Raw genomic sequence first — 23099 nt, 5'->3', positions numbered from 1 at the left:
AGTGCCTATTAACTAGTTTCTGTATTGATAAAGAAATAGTACTATTAATATCAGAAAAAATCAGTTTTTTAACTTTCTAAATAGATTATATATATGTAATAACGCAAATTAATATTTACTTATGTGACTTTTACATATAGCAATCTCCAACTTCATCTCCAACACCACCACTAACAAAAATGTCGGTCAGCGATAAAAAGAAGTTATTCGAAAGTGCCATGGAAGAACATTTGAAACCTTCGCCTAAACCAGGTGAGAATATACGTATTTTTATGTATATACACGCTTTTTTATGTGTATATAATATAATATCCCCGTTAAAAAGATGAGACGGAAATCCAGATGATTATCCACATATATGTGGATTCCCATGGATTTTAAATGGTTTTGTATTCCATATGGATTCTTTGAGTATATATACATGGAAGAGGAATGCCCACACTGAAAATGTGTCCAAAATCTGTGCGAGAGAGAAAGGTATAGAATAATATTTGCTCCCTCTGCGCATGCGTCAAATGTATTATGGTCGCTATAAGTTACAACGCAAACAGCACAATGACGTCCGTAGGACATCCAAAAGATGTTCAGGACGTAGATGCAGGATATCCTGAGGACATCCCATTTTAATCCTAGAATCTCTTCTGGACATCCTGAGGAACAGTGTGTGAGAGCCGTATATAAGCCCCTGGAACATCTAGGGAGATCCTGTGGATCATCCTAGGGATTTCCACAGGACATATTAAGAATTCTATAGGATATGTTAGGGATATTTTTGAAACTTTAAACCAAATTCTGAAAGTGAAATGTAGATAAACTAATTAATATTTCAAATTAAGTATGTAAGATAAACTGAACATTTAGTACATAAAAACTTATACGTTCCGATATTCACTGCCAGTACTAAAAATATAGTTAACGTCACGTATCTGATAGATTTTCAGTATTGGCAGTGAATATCTGAACGCATCCAAAGGGTAAAGCGCTAACTTAGTAAGAAATAAATGGTTGAAAAGATGTCGAATTCTGGCTGTGTTTGGAAACATCACCCGAGTGCTCTTGGGTATCATTCTATCCTTATCTCACATTCAACGAACAATGATAGTATGATATTCGAGAGCACTCAGGTAGATGTTTCTGAATGCAGTTTTATTCAATTGGCTTGTTCTTTTTCGTTACACTGCTGCACTGGTGCAACAGGGTAGAGTAATTCACTCGTTGTTTTTACCATGGTGGAAGTATACAAGGTGAGACATTCCGGAGGATGCGCAGTCATCCGAAAGTGGTGGGAAGACTGTCAATCAATCAGATTTTATTCCATTCTGCAAATCCACCATGATTTTAAAAAAATGGGTAAAATCTGATTAGTTGAATTTCGGTCATGTCGCCATTATGCGCAATGTCTCACCTTGTATACTTCCACCATGGTTTTCACCACATAGTAAAAATATCCCAAAATCATCCCAAATGTCCACGTATATTCACTAACTAATAAATAGTATGAAAAGTCCTAAAATCATTGTATACATATCTAAGATGTCTTGTGGAGTATCCCAGGATGTCCTGATGAGAAACTTTGTAGGATGTACTCAGGACATCTCTGGGATACTCCACAAGACATCTTAAACATGTGTACGATGATCTTACAACTTCTTATGCTATTCGAAGTTAGTGAATATACAGTGAATATTTATGGAAGATATTACTTTTTATACTGTATTTTATATATCGCACAACACGCTTTAACCAAAGGACGTTTTAAGAACGTCCTTAGGAGCACAGACGTCCTGTCAATGTCTTATGGACGTCTTTAGGAGATTTCTGCTGTATAAGTAACATTCTGAAATTACTTCAAGTGTTTCACCATAATTAATGAAGTCAAATATACACAAAATATTCATAAAACATTTACAATAATGCAACTAAATTTCCTGAAAATGTCCCAGGACATCCTGAACATATTCAGGATTATCCTGAGGATGTCTTGTGCTGTCTGGGAATAACTGGCTACATTCCATAAAACGTATATGCACGCACCTACACGTTACATTTACTATAAAAAAATACGCGCATGTGCGCTGTACGGAATCCAGCTAATGTTTATCTCAACTGAAATGAGTAGCTATCCTGCATAAAATGTCTTATTCAATAATAATGTTTCGCATTTACGATATTTTATCATGAATTCTGCTTTACAAAAATCTCGGATTGGCCAATACTTTTCAGTGCGATATTGAGAATAGAACCATGAAATTTTGTGCTTCTGAATCCGATAACAATTAGCAGAAGAAGTGAATTCTTTTTTAATGCGAGGGTTTGCATTCATTTGAATGCCTTTTATTGCGATTGAATGCGAAGAATGTTTAGAGTCAAGTGAATTTTTTGGAATACGAGAGTTAATATTTGAAATGAATTGAATCCTTATTCAAGCAGAATTTAGAAGATATTTAATTGAATATCTTCTAAATTCTGTTTAATTCTGCTTTTTGCAAAATGTCAATATTTTTAAATTCTTTTTAACCCGTTTTATGCAGCGTACCCATTATTCACGGATTTTGTGTTACTTGGGAAATTTATTAATGTAATCCAAAATTAATTGTATAATTTATAAAATACAGGGTGGCTGTAATTTTTCGGCACAACGCTTGCATAAAGGTAGAATGGACCAAACCGAATAGAAAAGTCCTGTGCCATTTTCCATAGTTGTGCCATAGTTAACGAGTTATTAATTAAGAAAAAATAGCCATTTTGCCCGGCCTACCGCCGAATGCCGGCAAGCGCGCGGCAGCGTGCGGCAGCGCGCGGCGAGACAGGACCGCCCAGCGAGACATCGCGGCGCGCGGCGCGTCGGCGGTCTTAGGCACGCAAAGAATTGTTTACAAGCAGTGTTATTGTGTATGATAACTTTCGTTCGCTGGTTCGATGTAGGGCGTGCTTGGTTAAGACCCAAAAAACTTGTTCGTAATTTTCTTATGTGGTTTATTGAATGAGCGTTTCCTACACGTGTCGAGTTGCGACGTGGTTATTACAAGAGAACTTTCGAGAGAGAGATGCGCGCGCCGAAGAAGTTGGGTGAACGACGAGAGAGACCGAAGTCTCACGAACATGCGCGAGACAGCGATCGATCGATGGATGCAGTCGATAACCATTGAGAGTGACCGAGAACGAACCTATCATACTGCGGCCGATAATAACTGCGCGAAGAAAAGAATTTATCGTACAAGCAGCAATGGCTACGCCAAGCGCGTGACATCGGATTTCCGCTTTATACTATTAATTATTCCCCGTCTTCCTGGATCAAAAGAAAATCTTTAAATAAAAAAACAATATTTTTATATGACGTACGCGTGCATAAACAACGAGGGTGGTGTAATGCAAGACCGCGCAGCGAAAAATAATTTTATAATTTTCATTCGTCTTTTCCGTAAAAAAACGACAGAGCGCTATCATTTCCACACCACCTTGCGGTAGATAACATGGTGCGGTTTTTTTATAATGGTTTCCCCAATAGGCCTAATTCACTCTTATATTTTAATGTAAAAATTGTTCAAAGTGTTGCTCTCTCTCTCTCGTATACAAAGTTCGGCTCTTCGAATAATACTATGTGTTGCACGATGCACCATTTCTGGCGTAATAGTATTAAATGCGTCAATTATCGCAAGCGTTGTGCCGAAAAATTACAGACACCCTGTATATGAACATATACTGCATATTGTAGGATGTAGGATGGAAGAGGGCTATTACTTTATGGAAAGTGATAGGATGCGGCACGCAATGATACAAAAGCTGGTTGACTTTACTTTAACAAAATACTTGCTTTTATTTAGTTTGTCTTTTACAGATTTGAACTGACTGAGAACGCACTTTAATAGTAACGAGCGACTAGTTTTGAAGCAATGGTTATGCGCGTGAAGTACTTATTGTTACGCCGGAGCGAAAGCCTGCCTATTAATATTTAAGAGGTCTAGATTGTGTCATGATTGAGTCGAAATTGACTTTGTACTGTAATAATTGAGGCTCCCGAATTTTCAAGAATTCTGCAAAATCTTTTGCGTGAAGTGATTAGCATTTGCAAAGCCATGTGGCGCTGATCTACTCCGATTTAAAGCGCATGCTGCTCCGAAAGTACAAAGTGTAACCGGTGACTGGAAAATATTTTACAACATACTTATTAAACTTGGCATAAAACTTAATCTACGTTTTATCACATCTTATATTTAGTAAAAAAACAGTATATTTATATTTACTTGTGCATAATAAGAAACCGATTTCTAGCGATTGCCACATAAAATGCAGGTCATTAGACCGTTTCGCCGCCTGGCTCACGCCGGCTTTCGGCTTCCTGATTTCTGCGCAACCCCGCGACCGCGACCGCGTGCCAAGGTGCATCAGTCCGATCGACGTGGAACTAGGCTGTATATATTGTATATATCTCTCCGTAGGCCAAGGAATGCGTTTAGGCTAAGTAATGTATCTAGGTTAAGATTTATAATAAAGGTTTGTTAAATTGACATCGGTGTACGCAAGCTGGTTTCCCCCCTTTTCCCGAATCCTGGCATCCGGCGAGCCTGTTCGAGGCATTCGGGAAAGGTGAATCGTTACAACTTTTATTAACAATATTCTTTTAATGTCTTCACACAACATACAATTTGTACATTAAATACAGAAGTGTCAAAAGTGTGGTGCAGGTAACGATGTTGACGCGCAGAGAGGACGAATATCATCCTATACCTTTCTCGCATAAAATGTCGGATGAAAGTTTTCAGTTGAAAAGAATTAAAAAATATAGACACTTTGCAAAAAGCAGAATTCAACATAATTCAGAAGATATTCAATTGAATATCTTCTGAATTCTGTATGAATAAGGATTCAATTCATTTCAAATATTTACTCTCGCATTCAAAAGAATTCACTTGATTCTAAACATTCTTCACATTCAATCGCAATAAAAGGCATTTAAATAAACCACTTCAAACGAACCCTTGCATTAAAAAAGATTCACTTTTTCTGCCAATTGGCCAATATCGGATTCAGAGGCATACAAGATTTCATGGTTCTATTCTCAATATCGCACTGAAAAGTATTAGCCACGATCCAATCCGAGATTTTTGCAAAGCAGAATTTATGATAAAATCTCATGAATGTGAAACACTATTTTTAAATAAAATATTTCATGCAGGGTTTCTCTCTTGCACAGATTTTGGATACACTTTCATGTGCTATACTCAAAAATAATATTACACATACGCATGCGCGCACGCACGCACACAAACACGGAGAGAGGGAGACATGCACACTTCGTCGAACACTACGCTGAATACTAAATCTAGTGCCACACTGCGATTTATACTTCTTAATTCATGGAGATTTGTTCGGTATTTGGAGAGATTCGTCATTCGCTATTGTATGGTAAATATCCCACACTAATGTTAATTAAGGTTATTGTAGATTACACCATTTTGTCATGAAAAGACGAAGAGATTCATGTAGCACAATATTGATTTTAGTCCATCTGTTCAATGTTGAACGCTTGGGATGAAATGGGTTCCTTTTTAACCTAGTATAACATTTGAGGTCGAAAAAATAGATATATCGTTCTAATTTTAAGATTTATTTGTTTACTCGGTTATTATTATAACAGCCAAAATAAGAACTATTAAATAAGATTATCGCGTATAATGTCCCTGCTCAAAAAATCCGATAGAATCAGATAAGAAAAAGTTCTATCTAATTGAATCGTGTTTTTGGTTCGTAAAATATTAGATCGGTTATCTGAAATATACAATAGGCTTTCTATATTTCTGTATCGTATTTTTCATATAGTTACCTATCGTTTTTAATCAATTTCTATCGTCATTTTTTATATAAATTAATTGTGTTCTATCGTGTTTTTGGTTCGTAAATATTAGATCGGTTATCTGAAATATACGATAGGCTTTCTATATTTCTGTATCGTATTTTTCATATAGTTACCTATCGGTTTTAATCAATTTCTATCGTCATATTTTATATAAATTAATCGTATTCTGTCGTGTTTTTGGTTCGTAAATATTAGATTGGTTATCTGAAATATACGATAGGCTTTCTATATTTCTGTATCGTATTTTTCGTATAGATTACCTATCGTTTTTAATCAATTTCTATCGTCATGTTTTATATAAATTAATCGTATTCTATCGTGTTTTTGGTTCGCAAATATTAGATTGCTTATCTGAAACTTATGATAGACTTTTTATCTTTCTGTATCATATTTTTCGTATAGATTACCTATCGTAAATCTAGTTCAAAAAATGTAAACGTTTTACTTTTCTTGTACAGAATCGTTTACTCAATTAAAATGAGTAAATTATAAAAGTAATGTGGCAGTCGTCTTCCACATCGTCCTCTCGTAGCGAAAGAAACTGATTATTGCTTGTCTTAATCGTGTTGCGGGTGGTCTTTATATAGCGGGTCGGCTGCATTTGACTCACGAGAGAGTAATCACCTACCAGCCTATCGGCGGCGCCGCGTACTAACTAAAAAGTTGGATAGAAAATGATAGAAACATATAGAAATTTGATAGAAAATTTATAAAATTCTATCGTTCTTTATCGTATCTCAATTAAACGATTAAAACTTTATCTGAATATGGATACTTTCCTATATGATCTTACCTAATTATCTTACTGAATAGAAAAATTACGATTTAAAGTCTATACAAATTAATCTGAAATTGTCCCTATATGTTTCTATCAAATATATGTTATGGAACAATAATCGTTTTCTATCGTTGTCTTTATAGTAGGAGATATTTCAAGGAGGAACAATTATCACAGGCACACAAAAAAAGTGATCCGGCGGACCAGACTAGTCAATCTTTATGTATTTTGACTCACTGAATCCGAATTCAACATCAGAATTGCAAAGTTAGCTCGCATTTTCTAACCTCAAAAAATTTTTTTTTTTAATGTTGGTCTGGCGGACCAGACTATATAATCAGTCAATCCTTATGTATTTTGACCCGCTGAATCCAAATCCAAGGTCAGAATTACTAAATTTGCTCATTTTTTCTAACCTCAAAAAAACTTTTTTAATGTTGGTCCGACGGACCAAAGTAGTCTCCTTATGTATTTTGACCCACTGAATTCAAATCCAAGGTCAGAATTATTAAATTTGCTCATTTTTTCTAACCTCAAAAAAAATTTTTTTTAATGTTGATCCGGCGGACCAGAGTAGTCTATCCTTATGTATTTTGACTCGCTGAATCCAAATCCAAGGTCAGAATTATTAAATTTGCTCATTTTTTTTAACCTCAAAAAAAATTTTTTTTAATATTGGTCCGACGGACCAGAGTAATCTATTCTTATGTATTTTGACCCGCTGAATCGAAATTCAAGGTCAGAATTGCTGAATTGGCTTATTTTTTTCTAACCTCAAAAAAACACCTTGTAAAAGCAGCTTGGATCTTAAATGTATAATTCGGAGCGTGCAAGCTTGCGTAAGCACATTATCCGGGGAAAATTCAATACTTATAACAAGTCTGAGCTTCTGTGAATGAATAGCGTAGAAAATTCACTCCCTTTTCTTATTATATTTAACTTTTATTTTATTCTAACCTTGGATTTGGATTCAGCGGGTCAAAATACATAAGGATTGACTGATTATATAGTCTGGTCCGCCAGACCAACATTAAAAAAAAATTTTTTTTTGAGGTTAGGAAATGCAAGCTAACTTTGCGATTTTGACTTTGGATTTGTATTTAGCGGATCAAAATACATAAGGATTGACTAGTCTAGTCCGCCGGACCAACCTTTTTTTTTGTGTGTCTGTGTTATTTTATAATTCCGCCGGACAGAACATTCTGTTGTTCTTTATGGTATCCGAATTAAACGATTAAAACTTTATCTGAATATGGATACTTTCCTGTATTATCTTATCTGGTTATCTTATTGAATAAAAAAATTACGACTTAAAGTCTATATAAATTATTCAGATAATTCTATATTCAGATAAAGTTTTAATCGTTTGATTCAGACACGATAAAGAATGATAAAATGTTATGTTCGGCAAAATTGCGAAATAATTTTTCCCTGTTTAAAATATCTCCAATTATATAGACAATGATAGAAAACTATTATAGTATATAACATATTTTTAATAAAAACGTATAGGGACAATTTCAGATTAATTTATATAGACTTTACGTCATAATTTTTATATTCAGTAAGATAGCCAGATAAATTGTATAGGAAAGTACTCATATTCAGATAAAGATTTAATCGTTTAATATAGGTACGATAAAATACGATAGAACTTTATGTCCGCCAAAATGGTAATATATTTGATAGAAACATATAGGAACAATTTCAGATTAATTCATATAGAGTTTTATAGACCTTGAATCGTAAATTTCATATTTAGTACGATAAGTAGATAAGATCATACAGAAAAATAATCGTATTCAGATAAAGTTTTAATCATTTATTTCAGATACGATAAGAAACGATAGAACTTTATGTCCGCCGAAATTGAAATACATCTGATAGAAACGTATAGGAACAATTTCAGATTAATTCATATAGAGTTTTATAGACCTTGAATCGTAAATTTCATATTCAAAACGATAAGTAGATAGGATCATATATAAAAGTAGTCGTATTCAGATAAAGTTTTAATCGTTTATTTCAGATACGATAAGAAACGATAGAATTTTATAACTTTTCTATCTGGCAGGAAATCTAGTGTCCGATAGAAACGATAGATTCAGATAAAATCATATTAAATTTCTATCAAATTTCTATATGTTTCTATCAGTTTCTATCGTACTTTTTGAACAGGGGTGTCGCGACACGAATAAATTGACTTGTGTTAATTCGAGTCCTTTGAGAATCGTCAAAAAACCGTTTGGCCAGCAAATCAGTGTGAATGACGAATCGACGAATTTTCTCTTATTCATAAATGTTATGCTAGCACCACTATGCGCGATTCGTACTTCGTAATTTGTAGAGATTCGTTCGATGTTTGGGGAGATTCGTCATTCGCTGTCAACTTTCCACACTATTCGTGATTCGCAATATATCATTCATAATTCGTAATTTGTCGTTTTTTAGTTTTTGTTACTTTGACCAGTTTCAGTAGTATAGATGTCAGTAGATAGACTTAACCATTATTGTTTGTGCCAAAAATGTCTTCTAGAAGTACAAGAACACGACTATGTTTATTTGTTTACTCGGCTTCCATTATAGAAGCCAAAATAAAAACTACGAATCATCACGAATAGTGTATCGCGACACGAATGGATTGATTCATGTCTTTCGACATTCGTCGAAAAACCGTTCGGCCAGTGAATGACGAATCGCGCATAACGAATCGACGAATTTTTTCTCCACACTATTCACGAAGGGTGATCCCAGAATGGCCACGTCCATTGATTGGATAATTTAAAATACAGTGTTCTAATTGGTGGATACAAGAGAAAAGGTATAGCAGCAATCACTTGTAAATGGCTGTGTCAATCCGAACGTGACCATTTTAGACTCTCTCTTCACGAATGTCAGATGAATCGCGAATTACAAATTACGAATCCCGAATACGCGCATAGTGTAGCATTAGCATTAATATAATATAAATAGGCCATTGCACATATATTTCCGTAATTGTAACCGTAAGATTTCGATCAATCATATTGCTCATTTTAGACGTAATTGACCGAATTAACCAATCGTATTGTTCAATTTCTTACGGTTATAAAAATGTACGTTCAATCATGATGTAATAAAAAAGGTGAACCAACATCACGTATGCGCAGTAGTCGACCAATAAGAATCGGGTCCAAATGTTCGAAAGAAGAAGATTATTTGCGCGGTGCATTTGGACCCAAATTTCATTGGCTCCGCTCATCGTGCTGCCATCGCTATATGCGCAATGGTACACCTTTCTTATTACATCATGCGTTCAATGGCCTTTGAATTACAAATTGCGAATACGTACATAGTGTGGTACTAGCATAACAAAAGAATATTCTTCACTTACGCATAGACGAGCAAACTGAGGACATGCGTGACGCACATCTTAATACCGTTTGATACATATCTGATAAATGTTTAATAGAAAAGGGGTTTTTTATATAAACTGAACGAGTTTTTGTCATTTTGAGTCGAGGGTATCTTGCTGAACGATTTTTTAAATTACGACTTTCTGATTTAATAGAAATAATGCTTTTTAAAATTAACTTTTGATTTAGTTTAATTTTAATGTAACTTTTAACTAAGTTTCTTGTTTATACAACTTTTAACGTAATTTAAATTAATTTTATAAAACATGAACTTTAATTTAATTTAAAAAAGGTTAAGTTATTTAACACTGGTATATTATATACTAAACGCGTCGATTAAGCCTGAATTCAACGAATTCGGGGAGCAGTGAGCTTTCCTTTAGTATTACTTTCTACGTGTTATAAACTTTATGCTTATAATCTATCAGTTTTGATTAATAATTATATCCGAATATTTGTACACGATACCGTGTCCCAGTAGGATGGCTTTTATTTTTCAAAGAATGAATTTTTTTGAATTTTTTTCGCGCTATTCCCCAGTTTGATTCCATTTTATGAAAAAATCTGTGTAAAATTTCAGCTTAATTGGATAAAGGGAAAAGGTGCCTCCAGGACCTTGAAAATCGAAAAAATCAATATTACAGAAAAAATCAATTTTATTTATTTTGCGAAATATTAATTATATGCAAAAAAGTATTATACAAAAGTTGCCCCTACAGCATGAAATATTGCTGCAACGTTGCAGAAATATTATTTTGCAAGATTGGAATATTGCAGAAAATATTGCTGCAATATTCCTATGTCCGCTCCAAAACAATATTGTGCAATATGTCTGCAATATTTCTGCAATATTCCCCGTAAGATTTCTGTAATATTTCAGCAATATTGCTGCAATATTTCTTGTAAGATTGCTGTAATATTTCTGAAACGTTAATGCACAATATGAAGGAAATGTTGCAGGTGGTTAAATTAATCAAATAATATGTAAGATGTGTATTATACGAAAAACGGAAAATGAATTTATTGTCATACCGTTACGGCACAATAATTAAAAAAATTATTAATTAAAAAAGTAATTAATTAAATTAACATACACCAACGGATATCGAATATCGTTCCATTCTAGATTTAAGTAAGCATTAAAATGAAGCAAGTCCAGAAAATGCCCATCCTGATCAATTTATACGCTAGAATTACACATGCATGTATGGTTCACACATGTTTAATTAATGTATTATATACAAAATTACCTTTTTAAAAAAAAGGTATAAAAAAGCGCCAAGTATACGCGCGCATGAAACGCCCTCAAAAATCTATTTTTGTACAAAATAATTTTAATTTGGCACTACAAATGTACAAAATTTTAATAAAATTTTCTTTTCCCCCAAAAACAACAAATAATTTAATTTCTCTACAAAAGTAACGATATGAAGAAAATGCGCCAACCATGAAAATGGATGTTCATACAAACTAAAACATCCACTTTTACAAATAATTATTTGTACAAATATTATAAATAAATATTTTAATACAAATTTTACTACAAAAACTTGGCGCCGCTAAACCGAATAATTTGCCAGCTCTCTTTCTTTTTCTTTAGGTTTAGCGGCGCCAAGTTTTTGTAGTAAAATTTGTATTAAAATATTTATTTATAATATTTGTACAAATAATTATTTGTAAAAGTGGATGTTTTAGTTTGTATGAACATCCATTTTCATGGTTGGCGCATTTTCTTCATATCATTACTTTTGTAGAGAAATTAAATTATTTGTTGTTTTTGGGGGAAAAGAAAATTTTATTAAAATTTTGTACATTTGTAGTGCCAAATTAAAATTATTTTGTACAAAAATAGATTTTTGAGGGCGTTTCATGCGCGCGTATACTTGGCGCTTTTTTATACCTTTTTTTTAAAAAGGTAATTTTGTTGGGATTTCACTCATTTTGTAGTGTCAGATATCTCATTTCTTTTTATAATATATATAAAAGTTAACGTTACTTTAAATAATATTGGAATATTAAATATATTCTAATTTTTTAAATATAAATGTATAATAAGTGTGCTAGAAGGATTTGAGAAAGAGAGAGGGAAGGCGAGAGAATAATATTGCGTAGTAAATCTTTTAAAAAATGTCTATCCCAAAACACTTTATTATAATACTTTTATAATTATGTTTATTGTTCTCTTACAATTATTGGCAATAAACCTATTTTGTCTGTGTTTCACTTAATGCTCTTGGAACATACATATGCCGGCTTGTAATGGTGAACAATTTACACATATTTGTTATTTATACGTATAAATAAATTATAATTATTGTGCTAGAAAAAGTATTATTGTTAAATTAAGAAAGAGAGAGAAAGAGAGAAAGAGAGGGAAGGAAGGGAGAATAATATTGTGTAGTACTGTCTATCCCGAAAAACAATTTATTATAATTAATGCAATTCTTTTCATGCATTCAAAAAGACATTTAAAAAATTTTTTATTTGTAGTTAAATTATAATTGTACTTTTAAAATTATGTTTATTGTCTTTTACAATTATTGATAATAAACCTTTTGTCCATGTTTCACTTAAAGCGCTTGCAACATATTTTGTCCATGTTTCACTAAAGCGCTTGCAACATATAATCATGTGCCGGCTTGTAATAATGAACAAAGCGTGGCTGTCACAGAAACTTCTCAAGTTTGCCAAGCTGACATGATTATATGTTCCAAGAGCATAATAAGAACAAAATAGATTCATTAACAATAACTGTAAAATTTTGAATATGATCTGTGAATGTATGAAAATTTTTCTTACCATATAGAAATTTTAAATCCAAACTAAATAGTGAGCATTGTAGTATTAAGAAAGAGTAACAAATTATTACTATCCAGTACTAGTAGCTTACTCAGTAACATTGTAGAACTAGTAGCTTTGTAAGTAATGTTGTAGAATTAGTGATTTTGAACGCTTCCTGCTGCTCTTCAGTCAACTTCAGCTTCTTTAAAATTGGCTTAAGTCTAAGATACACCTTGATAGTGTAAGATTTGTAATTCTTCCTCTTTCTTTTAAAACTAAAAAAAGAAACAACACAAAGTATTAATCTTATGTAATGGTGAACAAAAGAGTGGCTGTTACGGAAACTTCTCAAGTTTGCCAAGCCGATATAAGATTATATGTTTCAAGAGCATTAATTAAACAATAACTAAAATTTTGAATGTGATCTTTGTGAATGTATGATGAAAATTTTTCTTACCATATAGAAATTTTGACTGGAAATCATTACTATCCAATACTAGTAGCTTTGTAAATAACATAGAACTAGTAGCTTTGTAAATAAGGTTATAGTATTAATGATTTTATACGCTTCTTGCTGCTATTCCATCAACTTCAGCTTTTTTGGAATTGTCTAAAATACACCTTGACAGTGTAAGATTTGTAATTCTTCCTCTTTCTTTTAACCCTTAAATGCATCATGTTGCCATTTGGCAACATGCCATATCTAGGTGGGTAGCGTTGAGCGTATGTACGAAAACGACTAAGCACACATTGTAGTCGATTGCCTACATACCGCTCGAGTGTTTTCCGTCACGCTGTGCGAAAAAAATAAAAAAATAAAAAAACAAAACAAAAAAAAACAAAAAAAACAATAACAAAAAAAACAATAACATGGAATTTTTTTCTTATTTTTCCCTTATTGTGCTCCTTTTATTGTATCATATTGAGCTGAAAATTCATTAAAAAAAAAAATCATGCATTTAAGGGTTAAAACTAAAAAAAGAAACATAACACAAAGTATCAATTTTCAGAATAGTTTATTCTATACAAAAATGAAAATTCTATATAACTTATCTGATTATTTTCCCTCTACAATGTAATCCACGATGTACTCCACGATGTAATATGCATAATTATGCATAACACTAATAAAAACTAACTCGCCGCTAACCTCGCACACGTCAACACGTCTCTAACCTCGAACTGTCACTCGATCGACACGCGGCGGCGCAGACTCGATTGTCTTCACCAATCACGATACACATGGTGCGTTCCGTTTCATGGCGCATAGTGCATCGTTCATCCTTGTTGTCAAATGTTTGTGCACACAAGATAAACGAGGATACAACAGTACAAGTCCCCACCATTCGTCCTAGACGCCGGGCGACGACGATGACAATGACAATAATGATGACTACGACGTTTCTTAAACCAAATTTACTCTTGAGCGAAAAATTCTAATCGCGATATCTCCGCTCGTAAGTCATATAGCGGAAAAATAAAAACACTTTTATTATATAAATCGGATGTAAGCTATCCATTAAGCCTATTTAGAAATCAATCAATTAAGTCGTTATTGAGATCCGATAACTACGGTCTTCTCGCAAACGACGTCTCGCGTAAAAGAAGCACGGTGGTGCCTCGTTGCGCATACACTTGGCGCGAGGCACTACCGTGCCTCTTGATATAAGTCAGAGTGAACATCTTCTGGACTTGCTTCACTCAATCTAGTATGGGACGTAACGCTGTCGTGATTACAGAATTTGTTGCACATCTATGTATCTTTTAGCTCTAATCTTACATAAAAATTTAAAATAAAAATATCCTGCTCTATTTTTTTATTTGTCCCTTAAAACTATGTAAAATATTACTTATTGTTAGTTCTAGATTAAGAAATACGGATTATACGGAAATAAATTTTGCACGGTTGCAATATAATATTGCCACAATATTGTGCAATATCTGTTAGGAAATATTACATTTGTAATATTGCTACAATATTGCACAACATTTGCTAGGGAATATTATATTTGTAATATTGCTACAATATTTCTGCAATATTGGTTATATTATGCACTATTGCAATATTTCTGCAACGTTGCAGCAATATTTCATGCTGTAGGGGTGTAGATCTATTAAAAATGCGCATACTATTATTTACCTTTTTTTTCGTATGATTTCCGAGAAAAATGAGAAAATCACTATTTTTACAAATCTCGACGCTGAGATAAAGTTTTTTTTTTATAACCTTCGGTGATTATCGGAAATATTCGGCGATAATCACTTACAATTTGAAGCACATACTGTTTCTGCTGTTCATTTTTCGTAAATAATTTATTATAATCTTCCATAAGCTTGACCTCTTTCTCAACCGAATAATTTACAACTCTCAATTTATTTACTAATTCCATACCTTTTACAAAACTTTTGTTTTTATATTATGTCAACGGTTGTGTCTTAAGAAATTCATTATTTAAGTCAAATCTTTTGAAAAATCTTCTAGTTTCGTTGGAAACAAATTATTGAATTCCGTTATTAACAATTTCTGGGATTTTATGGATTTGTACTTTTATTTGCTTCTTTTTGTTTAATAATTTTGTTTCGCGATTTAAAGCATTGACCATTTTTATTTTTGATTCAAATAACAAATTTGTATCAAAGAAAGCTGATGCGACAACTTTAGGGCTCAAATACCATAAATGATTACTTAGTTTTTGTGAAGCAACATGAGATACCACGATCGATAGCTTGATATTCAAAAAGTTTCGAAAGAACCGTGAAGTCCAGATACGATGCTTTGACAGCAGGAGGCACACAAAACCATGGTTCGACATACACATTGACAAGAAAAATACAAATATCACAGATCGCATTTTCTTTTTGTAGTGATAATACAAATTCACCATGAAACAAAGATTTGCAAGCAATAAATAGCTTTGGCCATCCACTTCGCATGATGGATGGCCCCCGGAACATGGAAATATATTCCAGGAAGTGGTGCTTCACCAAGGAAAATTGCCGTTAATTCTAAAAATTTCCTTTAATCCTCTAGGCTGCTGTTCTCTCAAAGTATTTTTAACAAAATCAAAAATTCGAGTTACATTGCCCTGATTTAAGTGTCCCTTGACCTTTTCGTTTTCAATCTCGGATTGGAAATTATAAACATTGATTCCAGACCAAGCGTTTTGAAACTTTTTTAAGATTAATACATTTGGACCTGTAGTTTTATTCATTTTTTCCTTGAAAATGCTTCTAAGAATAATTTCAAATATATGTCTACAAGGTAAATACAAAAGATCTTTTTCTAAAAAAATTTTTATTAAAACTGTTGTGAGTGTGCAACACTCACACCGAGAATAGCGCAAGCGATAACGGTGTCAAGTGACACCTCGCGCGAAGACACCGTCCGGCCTTCACACCGAACGTCGCATTGGGCAATATACTCGATTGCCACCCGAAATCTCCTGATTTCCGGTGGAGTGCACGTAGCCAGCTAGCTAAGCAAGTGCACAGGCCTTTGGCCTGTGGTTGCGGGAGAAATCCTCTAGCAATAGGCCGAATTAATATAGCGACGAATTTATGTCGCTCGTCGTAACACAAAATTGTACTTAATCATTTACGACACTTATCTATTCGGGTTTAATAACTGAGAACTGTAACTACGTTGGAGCAAATATATCTTTTTATAACTACTCTCGGCATTATCTTTACGGAACCTGATCCCGAGGAGTCATCGGCAACAATCCCGTATCGTGTCCCGAGACCAGGGGCACGATAAATCGCACGCACCGCTAAATCTTCCAATATTTCTTGCTGTCGTATCGAAAACTAATGCTTTAACATAATTCTGAAGACCCCATGCAGCAGTTTCACAAACAGCAGATATACTTGCTGTTTTCCTATTCCAGATTGCAATTCAGGCACTCTGAGAAGTTGCTCAGTATCGCTATTCGAAAGAATCACAGGAAGTCTATTTACGGTCTCTTTACCTGTTAACGCTGGAAGTAATTTACCATCCCATTGCACGACAGCAGCTTGCAATTTGGCGTCCTTGAAGTATTTCTTAATTTCAGCTGTCCTTTCTTCGTGTATTTTTTCTCTAGAAATGTGAATGGATGACCTGTTGATGACAAAATCCTGAACATCATGATCCCTACTACAATATTATCAGTGGATTTTCTAGCAATTGGTACTACATTGATATCTAATTCTAAACTGCTTGAAGTAGACGACATCAATTGGGCAGTTTACTCTTAAAAAAAAGATTCAATGATATGAAATCAAATAAAACAACAGAAATGTGCAAAAATTATCACTATTGAATGATTGAAAGTTTTTTTATACATTACTTAGTTGTCCAGTTTTGCAATTGCTTCGCTTTTTTCTCGCTAAGGCTGATTCTTCTCATCCCGCAGCTCTTCTCTCTCTTTCAAGTTTCTCATAATCGATTTCGTACATGAATCCTAGCCGTTTTTTTAACCTTTGATTAATCAAAAACTGGTTATTTTCTTCAATAGTAATTAAGTCCAAAGCGTTAGCATGTGCATTGTCAAAAAGATCTTCGAGTTTTAATTAAAAATCTGTTTCTTTTTTCTTATCAACCTCCTAGCGGTTTTTTGTAATTGTCTCCATTTTTGGTACAAAACTTCTAATTTTGGGATACAGTTTCTTATTTTCTGAGTTGGAATTCGTATTTTTTCTCAAAAAACCATCACTTCCTGCAAAGCTAGCACTTTCACGTAAAGTTAACTTCACCACATGAATATTGAAAAATAATAACTTAATAACTAATAATAACTTGTTTATTTGATGACAATTTACTTTCAGTTATATCATGCGAGTAATATCCAAGTAAATAAATTTTCTCATGTAAACGAACAGAAGACATTGTGACATGAAAATTTGTTTTAAGTCGTCCGAATTCCAAAAGAGAACTGTTGTCCTTGACGAGCATCTGCTTACGTGCAATCATTAGGGCCAATTTCACCAATCACGGTTAGATGAACCGATGGTCAGAGTTATCAGGGCAGCCAATATAAATCTCCTCTTGTCAGCTTTGATGTCAAAGTATTCACATCTGTTAGCCGCCGTGATAACTCTGACCATCGGTTCACGTAATCGTGATTGGTAAAATTGGCCCTTAGTACTTAAACGAAAATGTATTTATAATACGCAAACTGAATTTACTAACAGACAAAAACCTTTGCCACACGACGCGATTTTTCATGCTAGCACGAATACGAGGCATCTTACGATTGGGTTACGATTGGTAATATAATTCGAGCCAATCAAGACACGTAATAAGATAGCTCGTATGCGATTTAGCATGAAAAATCGTATCATGTGCCGAAGGCTTAACTAGTAATTATACTGTAATTACTGTATTGGAGTACCTTGATTTGTGGCATTATTTTTTCTCGGAAATTGTTAGTCGTATGAGAAAAAGTGATAAATAATAATATGCGCATTTTTAATCTACAACTTTTGTATAATTCTTTTTTGCACATAATTAATATTTTGCAAGATAAATAAAATTGATATTTTCTGTAATTTTATTATTTTTTTCGATTTTTAAGGTCCTGGAGGCACCCTTTCCCTATATCCAATTAAGCTGACATTTTACACAGATTATTTTTTCATAAAATGGAAACCAAACTAGGGGTAGCGCAAAAAAATCCTCCCAAAATTTTCATCAAGAATAAATAAGAGGGACCCTGGTGTCCCAGCGATCAATTTTTAAAGAAATGTTATAATATTTTGGCGAACACCAGACTCATTCTGGTTTTCCGCGCGTGACACAGGATCGTGTACGAACATCTAAAACCTATAACGAATAATTAAATCAGTAATTTTATATATGTGTGTGTATATACATTACAGATAAAATATTCAGTTTTTTGAGTCAGGATGAAGTAGAAAAAATGAGACAAGAAGAAGGTAAGGTTTTATAAATAATTACTCTAGTTAGTTTTGTTATATATTAAATTTTTTTATTTTATGTATATACAGGGTGTTTGGTAAAGATTTATGCAATCTTTATAAACAGGTAGAGCGCATTAAATTGAAAAGAAAATTTCTTTATCGTTTTTTTATTTTTGCAATAGTTAACGAGTTATTGATTATTGACAGGTACACAAAAAAGTGGTGTTTTTTTTAACTGGAAAAAAGAATTCAATTCAGCAATTCTGACCTTGGATTTGAATTCAGCGAGTCAAAATACATAAGGATTAATTAGTTTCGTCCGCCGAACCAACCACTTTTTTGTGTGTCTGTGTAATTAACAACTTATTAACTATTGCGAAAATTGCAAAATGGTAAAGGATTTTTCTGTTCAGTTTAATGCGCTTTACCTGTTTATAAAGACTGCATAAATTTTTATCAAACACTCTGTATATATGTATATATATTAAAATAAAAAATATATATGTATTATGTTATTTTTCTTAATGCATTGAAAATAATTATAAAAATCATCCAAAAAATAATAACTCAGACTTGGTGAATTCGACCCAACAGCAATTATAAATTAAAGTTTTAAGTACAACGTTTCGACCTTGTTAGGTCCTTTCGAAGTACAAAATTGACAAAATTTACAAAGAAATATTGCGGTCGATGGACTTGTGGCTACAAGTCATAGATCATACACTGCGTAGAATAAATAAACAAATAATTAATTAAAATATAATTAAACAATAAATACATAATTAACAATAAGTAAAATATAATAGATTTAAAAACTAATTAAAAACGCTTAAAGACTTACATGTTTTATACATCAGATGTTAACAAGTCATAATATAAAAAACAAAACGTGTAAAAACTGAAGTCAATATAAATTACAAGTGTAAGAAAGAGAAATATGATGATGGTCATTATATAAAATAAAACGCGTGAAGACTCGAGTTAATATAAGTTATGGGTATAAAAAGAGAAAATATGTTGATAGGTCTGCACAGTCCTAGATACAAAAAGAAACTGAAATGTAGTGGACCCGTAAATAGACTAATAATGATTATACAGATTTTATGATGTTGTATATGGGATTCATTCTCTGTATCTTTTTGTATACTAAGACCGTTGATATTCTTTTTAATAAAAAACATTTCTGTGATTTTACGTTTTTTTGTGTTTTTCGTTATGTAAGATCTTTGAAGAAGGCCAATTAAAATTATAGTTCTCGGAAATCCGGTGTTTACTAATTATCGAGAGTGATTTTATGTTATTCGAATGTTCTTTAATAGGTGTTTCGTTTTATCTAAATGTCGCCACTGACGGTGCCAAGCCTGTGTCTATGAAAGGGTGGGTGTTTATAAATTTAACGTTCAAAGCTCTTTTTGTTGGCATTATAACTTGTCATTTCAGAGTAGATTTTTCAAAATAACAAACTACAGACAACTCCAGCAATATATATGTTCTCAAAATACAGATTTCTGAAAAAAATCTCCTGTTCTGATTTTTCGAACATCGAAAAATTGTCAATTTGCTAAGTCACCATCTTGGATTAACTTTTTTGTATTCTGTCCCCGATTTGGATTCAGCGGCTCTTAAAAAGTCTCCACTTCATAAAACTTCGCAAAATTATTAATTTTTTGATACGTTATCGTGAATCCGTCATCTTGAATTTAATTTTTTTTGTAATCTGATTCTCTGATTTGAATTCAGCAATCCCGAAAACCTAAAAAACCACCCCATATAATAACTCAGAATAATAACTCAGATTTAGTAAATTCGACTCAACTGGCGATTTTATTATAAATTAGATCCTTCTTAAGTACAGAATTGACAAAAATTTTCAAAGAAACAACGCGGTCAATGCACTTGTAGCTGCAAGTCACGGGTCATACAACGTTTCGTACATCAGATGTTAACAAGTCATACTAAAACAAAACATGTGAAAACTAGAGTCAATGTAAATTACGAGTGTATAAAAGAGAAATATGATGATGGTCATTATGTAAAATACAACGTGTGAAAACTCGAGTCAATATAAATTATAAGTATAAAAAGAGAAAACATAATGATAGGTCTGCACAGTTCTAGATACAAAAAGAAACTGACAAGGGAATCTTACATTATCCAGGCTGAAATAAAAAGCTGTTTTTACAAATAGATTTAGCATATGTCAAAACAAAATTGTGTGCAATATTAATCTCCACGGTGCACTAGGATTTGAGTAATTAAGTAACATGAACCCTATAATTATTACTGTTAAGTCGTATAACTTGAAAAGTACTTAAGTAAAGAATACTTAAATATAGCGTTAAATATAGGATTTTGGAAAGCTCTCGAGGTAAACTATAAGAATATGCAATAAAAAATTGCATCGGTTAACGATCAAAAATTTATAAGTCTGACCTTTATGTGATCTTAGAAGGTTCTTCAAGGCCACAATAATTTAGCCATGTAATGCATCATATAAAATTTTATAACTTTTGTATGAAATATTTTTGTCAAAAATGCATATTTTTCGAAATATTAAAGGTTCCAACACTTTTCGTATACCTTGTATATTATAAATTAATAAATTTTACATATAAAGCATATAAGAAATCTTTAAATCAATAAAGATAAAATTAAAATTAGTAAAAATAATAAACTTCTTGCATATGATGTTTTCGATATGTTGTACATGTACACACTGTCTTTGTTAATGCAAACTGTGGAAAACTTTTTGCATGATGATATATACATTATAAATTATTCTCCATTGCAGTAAATATAAACAATTAGATTTCTTGCTTACAATATAAGGTAATGAATGATCCAACGAAATTATGCTTTTTTAAAAAAAGGTAACAAAAGCGCCAAGTGTGTGTGGGTGCGCCTCTAAGAAAAAAACTTACATTAGGTAGTAAATTGTTTTAGTGTTCTATTGTTTTATTGTCTTCTCTACAAAAAAATAATATGAAATAAATGCGCCAACTATAAGAACAGATATTTATACAAAATTTATTATAACTTTTTAATATTAAAATGTTATATTTAATAATATGGTTTTGTATATATTATTAAATCTTATCAAAAAATTTTGAAAAGGTAAAAAAGATATGCTAAGTACATAAACACGTGCTTTTAAAAATAAATGTAAGATCGATACGATAAGCCAAATATATTTAAAAAATACTTGAAGAAATTTAAAAAAATAAACAACTATTTAAAAATTATTTTTGAAAAATGAAAATGGTATCAATGCATTTACCCAACAATTATATGCAATAAACATTTTCATTTAATACGTTTACTGTATAATAAATTTATTCTCTTCAGCATTACATAATGCTAAGAAGGGGACTTGGTTTACAATATAAAACTAACCATTCGTTTATCCATCCATCCACCCATCCTCTTATTATTAAATCACAAAAAAATCACAAAAAACCTTACTTAAAACTAAACTAAATCTAAATCCAATATCACCTGGTGCGTCCTGTCCCTAACCATATTTACATCAGTCTATAAAACATTATAAAACATTACAACTTATAATAAATCTACATACTAAAAAACAAGAAGATAAAAAGACAAAATGCTAAATACTACGCAGAGTATTACAACGTGTTGTAATCCTACTATCACAGCTTTCTTCTTTCAATCGTGTCATTTAACATTCTTCTTACATAAAGCACATAATACCTACATTTACATACAGTCTTCTTTTACAGTCTTCTTACAAGGGGACCTTACGGGTCATGGGTCATCGATTTTTTTCATACTCATAAGATTTGAAGATCAGTACCCGGACTTCAATTTCCTAAGGCAGTACGATGCGCTTCTCAAAAATACTCGAGAAAATCGATTTTGAAGATTTCCAATATCTTTAAGTACAGTAAATTTTGACCTATCGTCAGAGCCGCTCGTAGCCGAGCGCACAGAGCTCTAGTTTTGTAAGCGCGGAGTCGCTGGTTCGATTCTCACTCTGGCCCCAATTTTTTTTTAATAAGTCAATGGAATTTTTTTTAAATCCTATATCTTAACATTATACCATTATTACCTATTATCTTATCCTTGCTTTTCCTACCTGCTCCTATTTTCTCTTCTTCTATTCCTAACTCCTATTCTTACATTAAAATCTCCTATCAAAATCACATCCTTCCTGTTTTTCTCTACTACATTTATAATTACACTTTTGATCTTTTCTCAACAACCTTGATTATATATCGTTATAATTAGTAGAGCTTTCCTTTTAAATGCTCTTTCTATTCTAGATATTATCCATCCTTCGCCGCTCAATTCTATCAATTTCCTATCATTTACCCCCATTCCCTTTTTTTTTACCTATTATAAAACCTCCTTTTGCTTTACCTCTTTT

General features: G+C 32.5%; 1 protein-coding gene across 12 annotated transcripts in view; it reads left to right on the top strand.

Moving 5' to 3' along the window:
• Positions 1-23099, top strand: part of LOC105835844 (protein lap4) — a 365219-nt gene that overhangs the window by 266195 nt on the left and 75925 nt on the right. For 9 of the 12 annotated variants that reach the window (XR_001139022.3, XM_012679440.3, XM_012679437.3 and 6 more), the window contains 2 exons: positions 141-252; positions 18671-18727. Coding sequence is in view for 10 of the 12 variants with exons in the window: in XM_012679440.3 (XP_012534894.1) it covers positions 141-252; positions 18671-18727 (169 nt within the window). In the remaining 2 variants the exon portion in view is untranslated. Of the gene's footprint in view, positions 1-140; positions 253-325; positions 3293-3838; positions 4509-5194; positions 5582-18670; positions 18728-23099 lie in introns of those variants that run through there. The other 3 variants (XR_004962559.1, XM_036284300.1, XM_036284292.1) reach the window with 3 other exon arrangements.

This window comes from Monomorium pharaonis, chromosome 1, assembly GCF_013373865.1.
Source record: "Monomorium pharaonis isolate MP-MQ-018 chromosome 1, ASM1337386v2, whole genome shotgun sequence".
NCBI lineage: Eukaryota > Metazoa > Arthropoda > Insecta > Hymenoptera > Formicidae > Monomorium > Monomorium pharaonis.
Note: the sequence above shows the minus strand (reverse complement) of the source record. Positions and strands in the feature narration are given on the sequence as shown.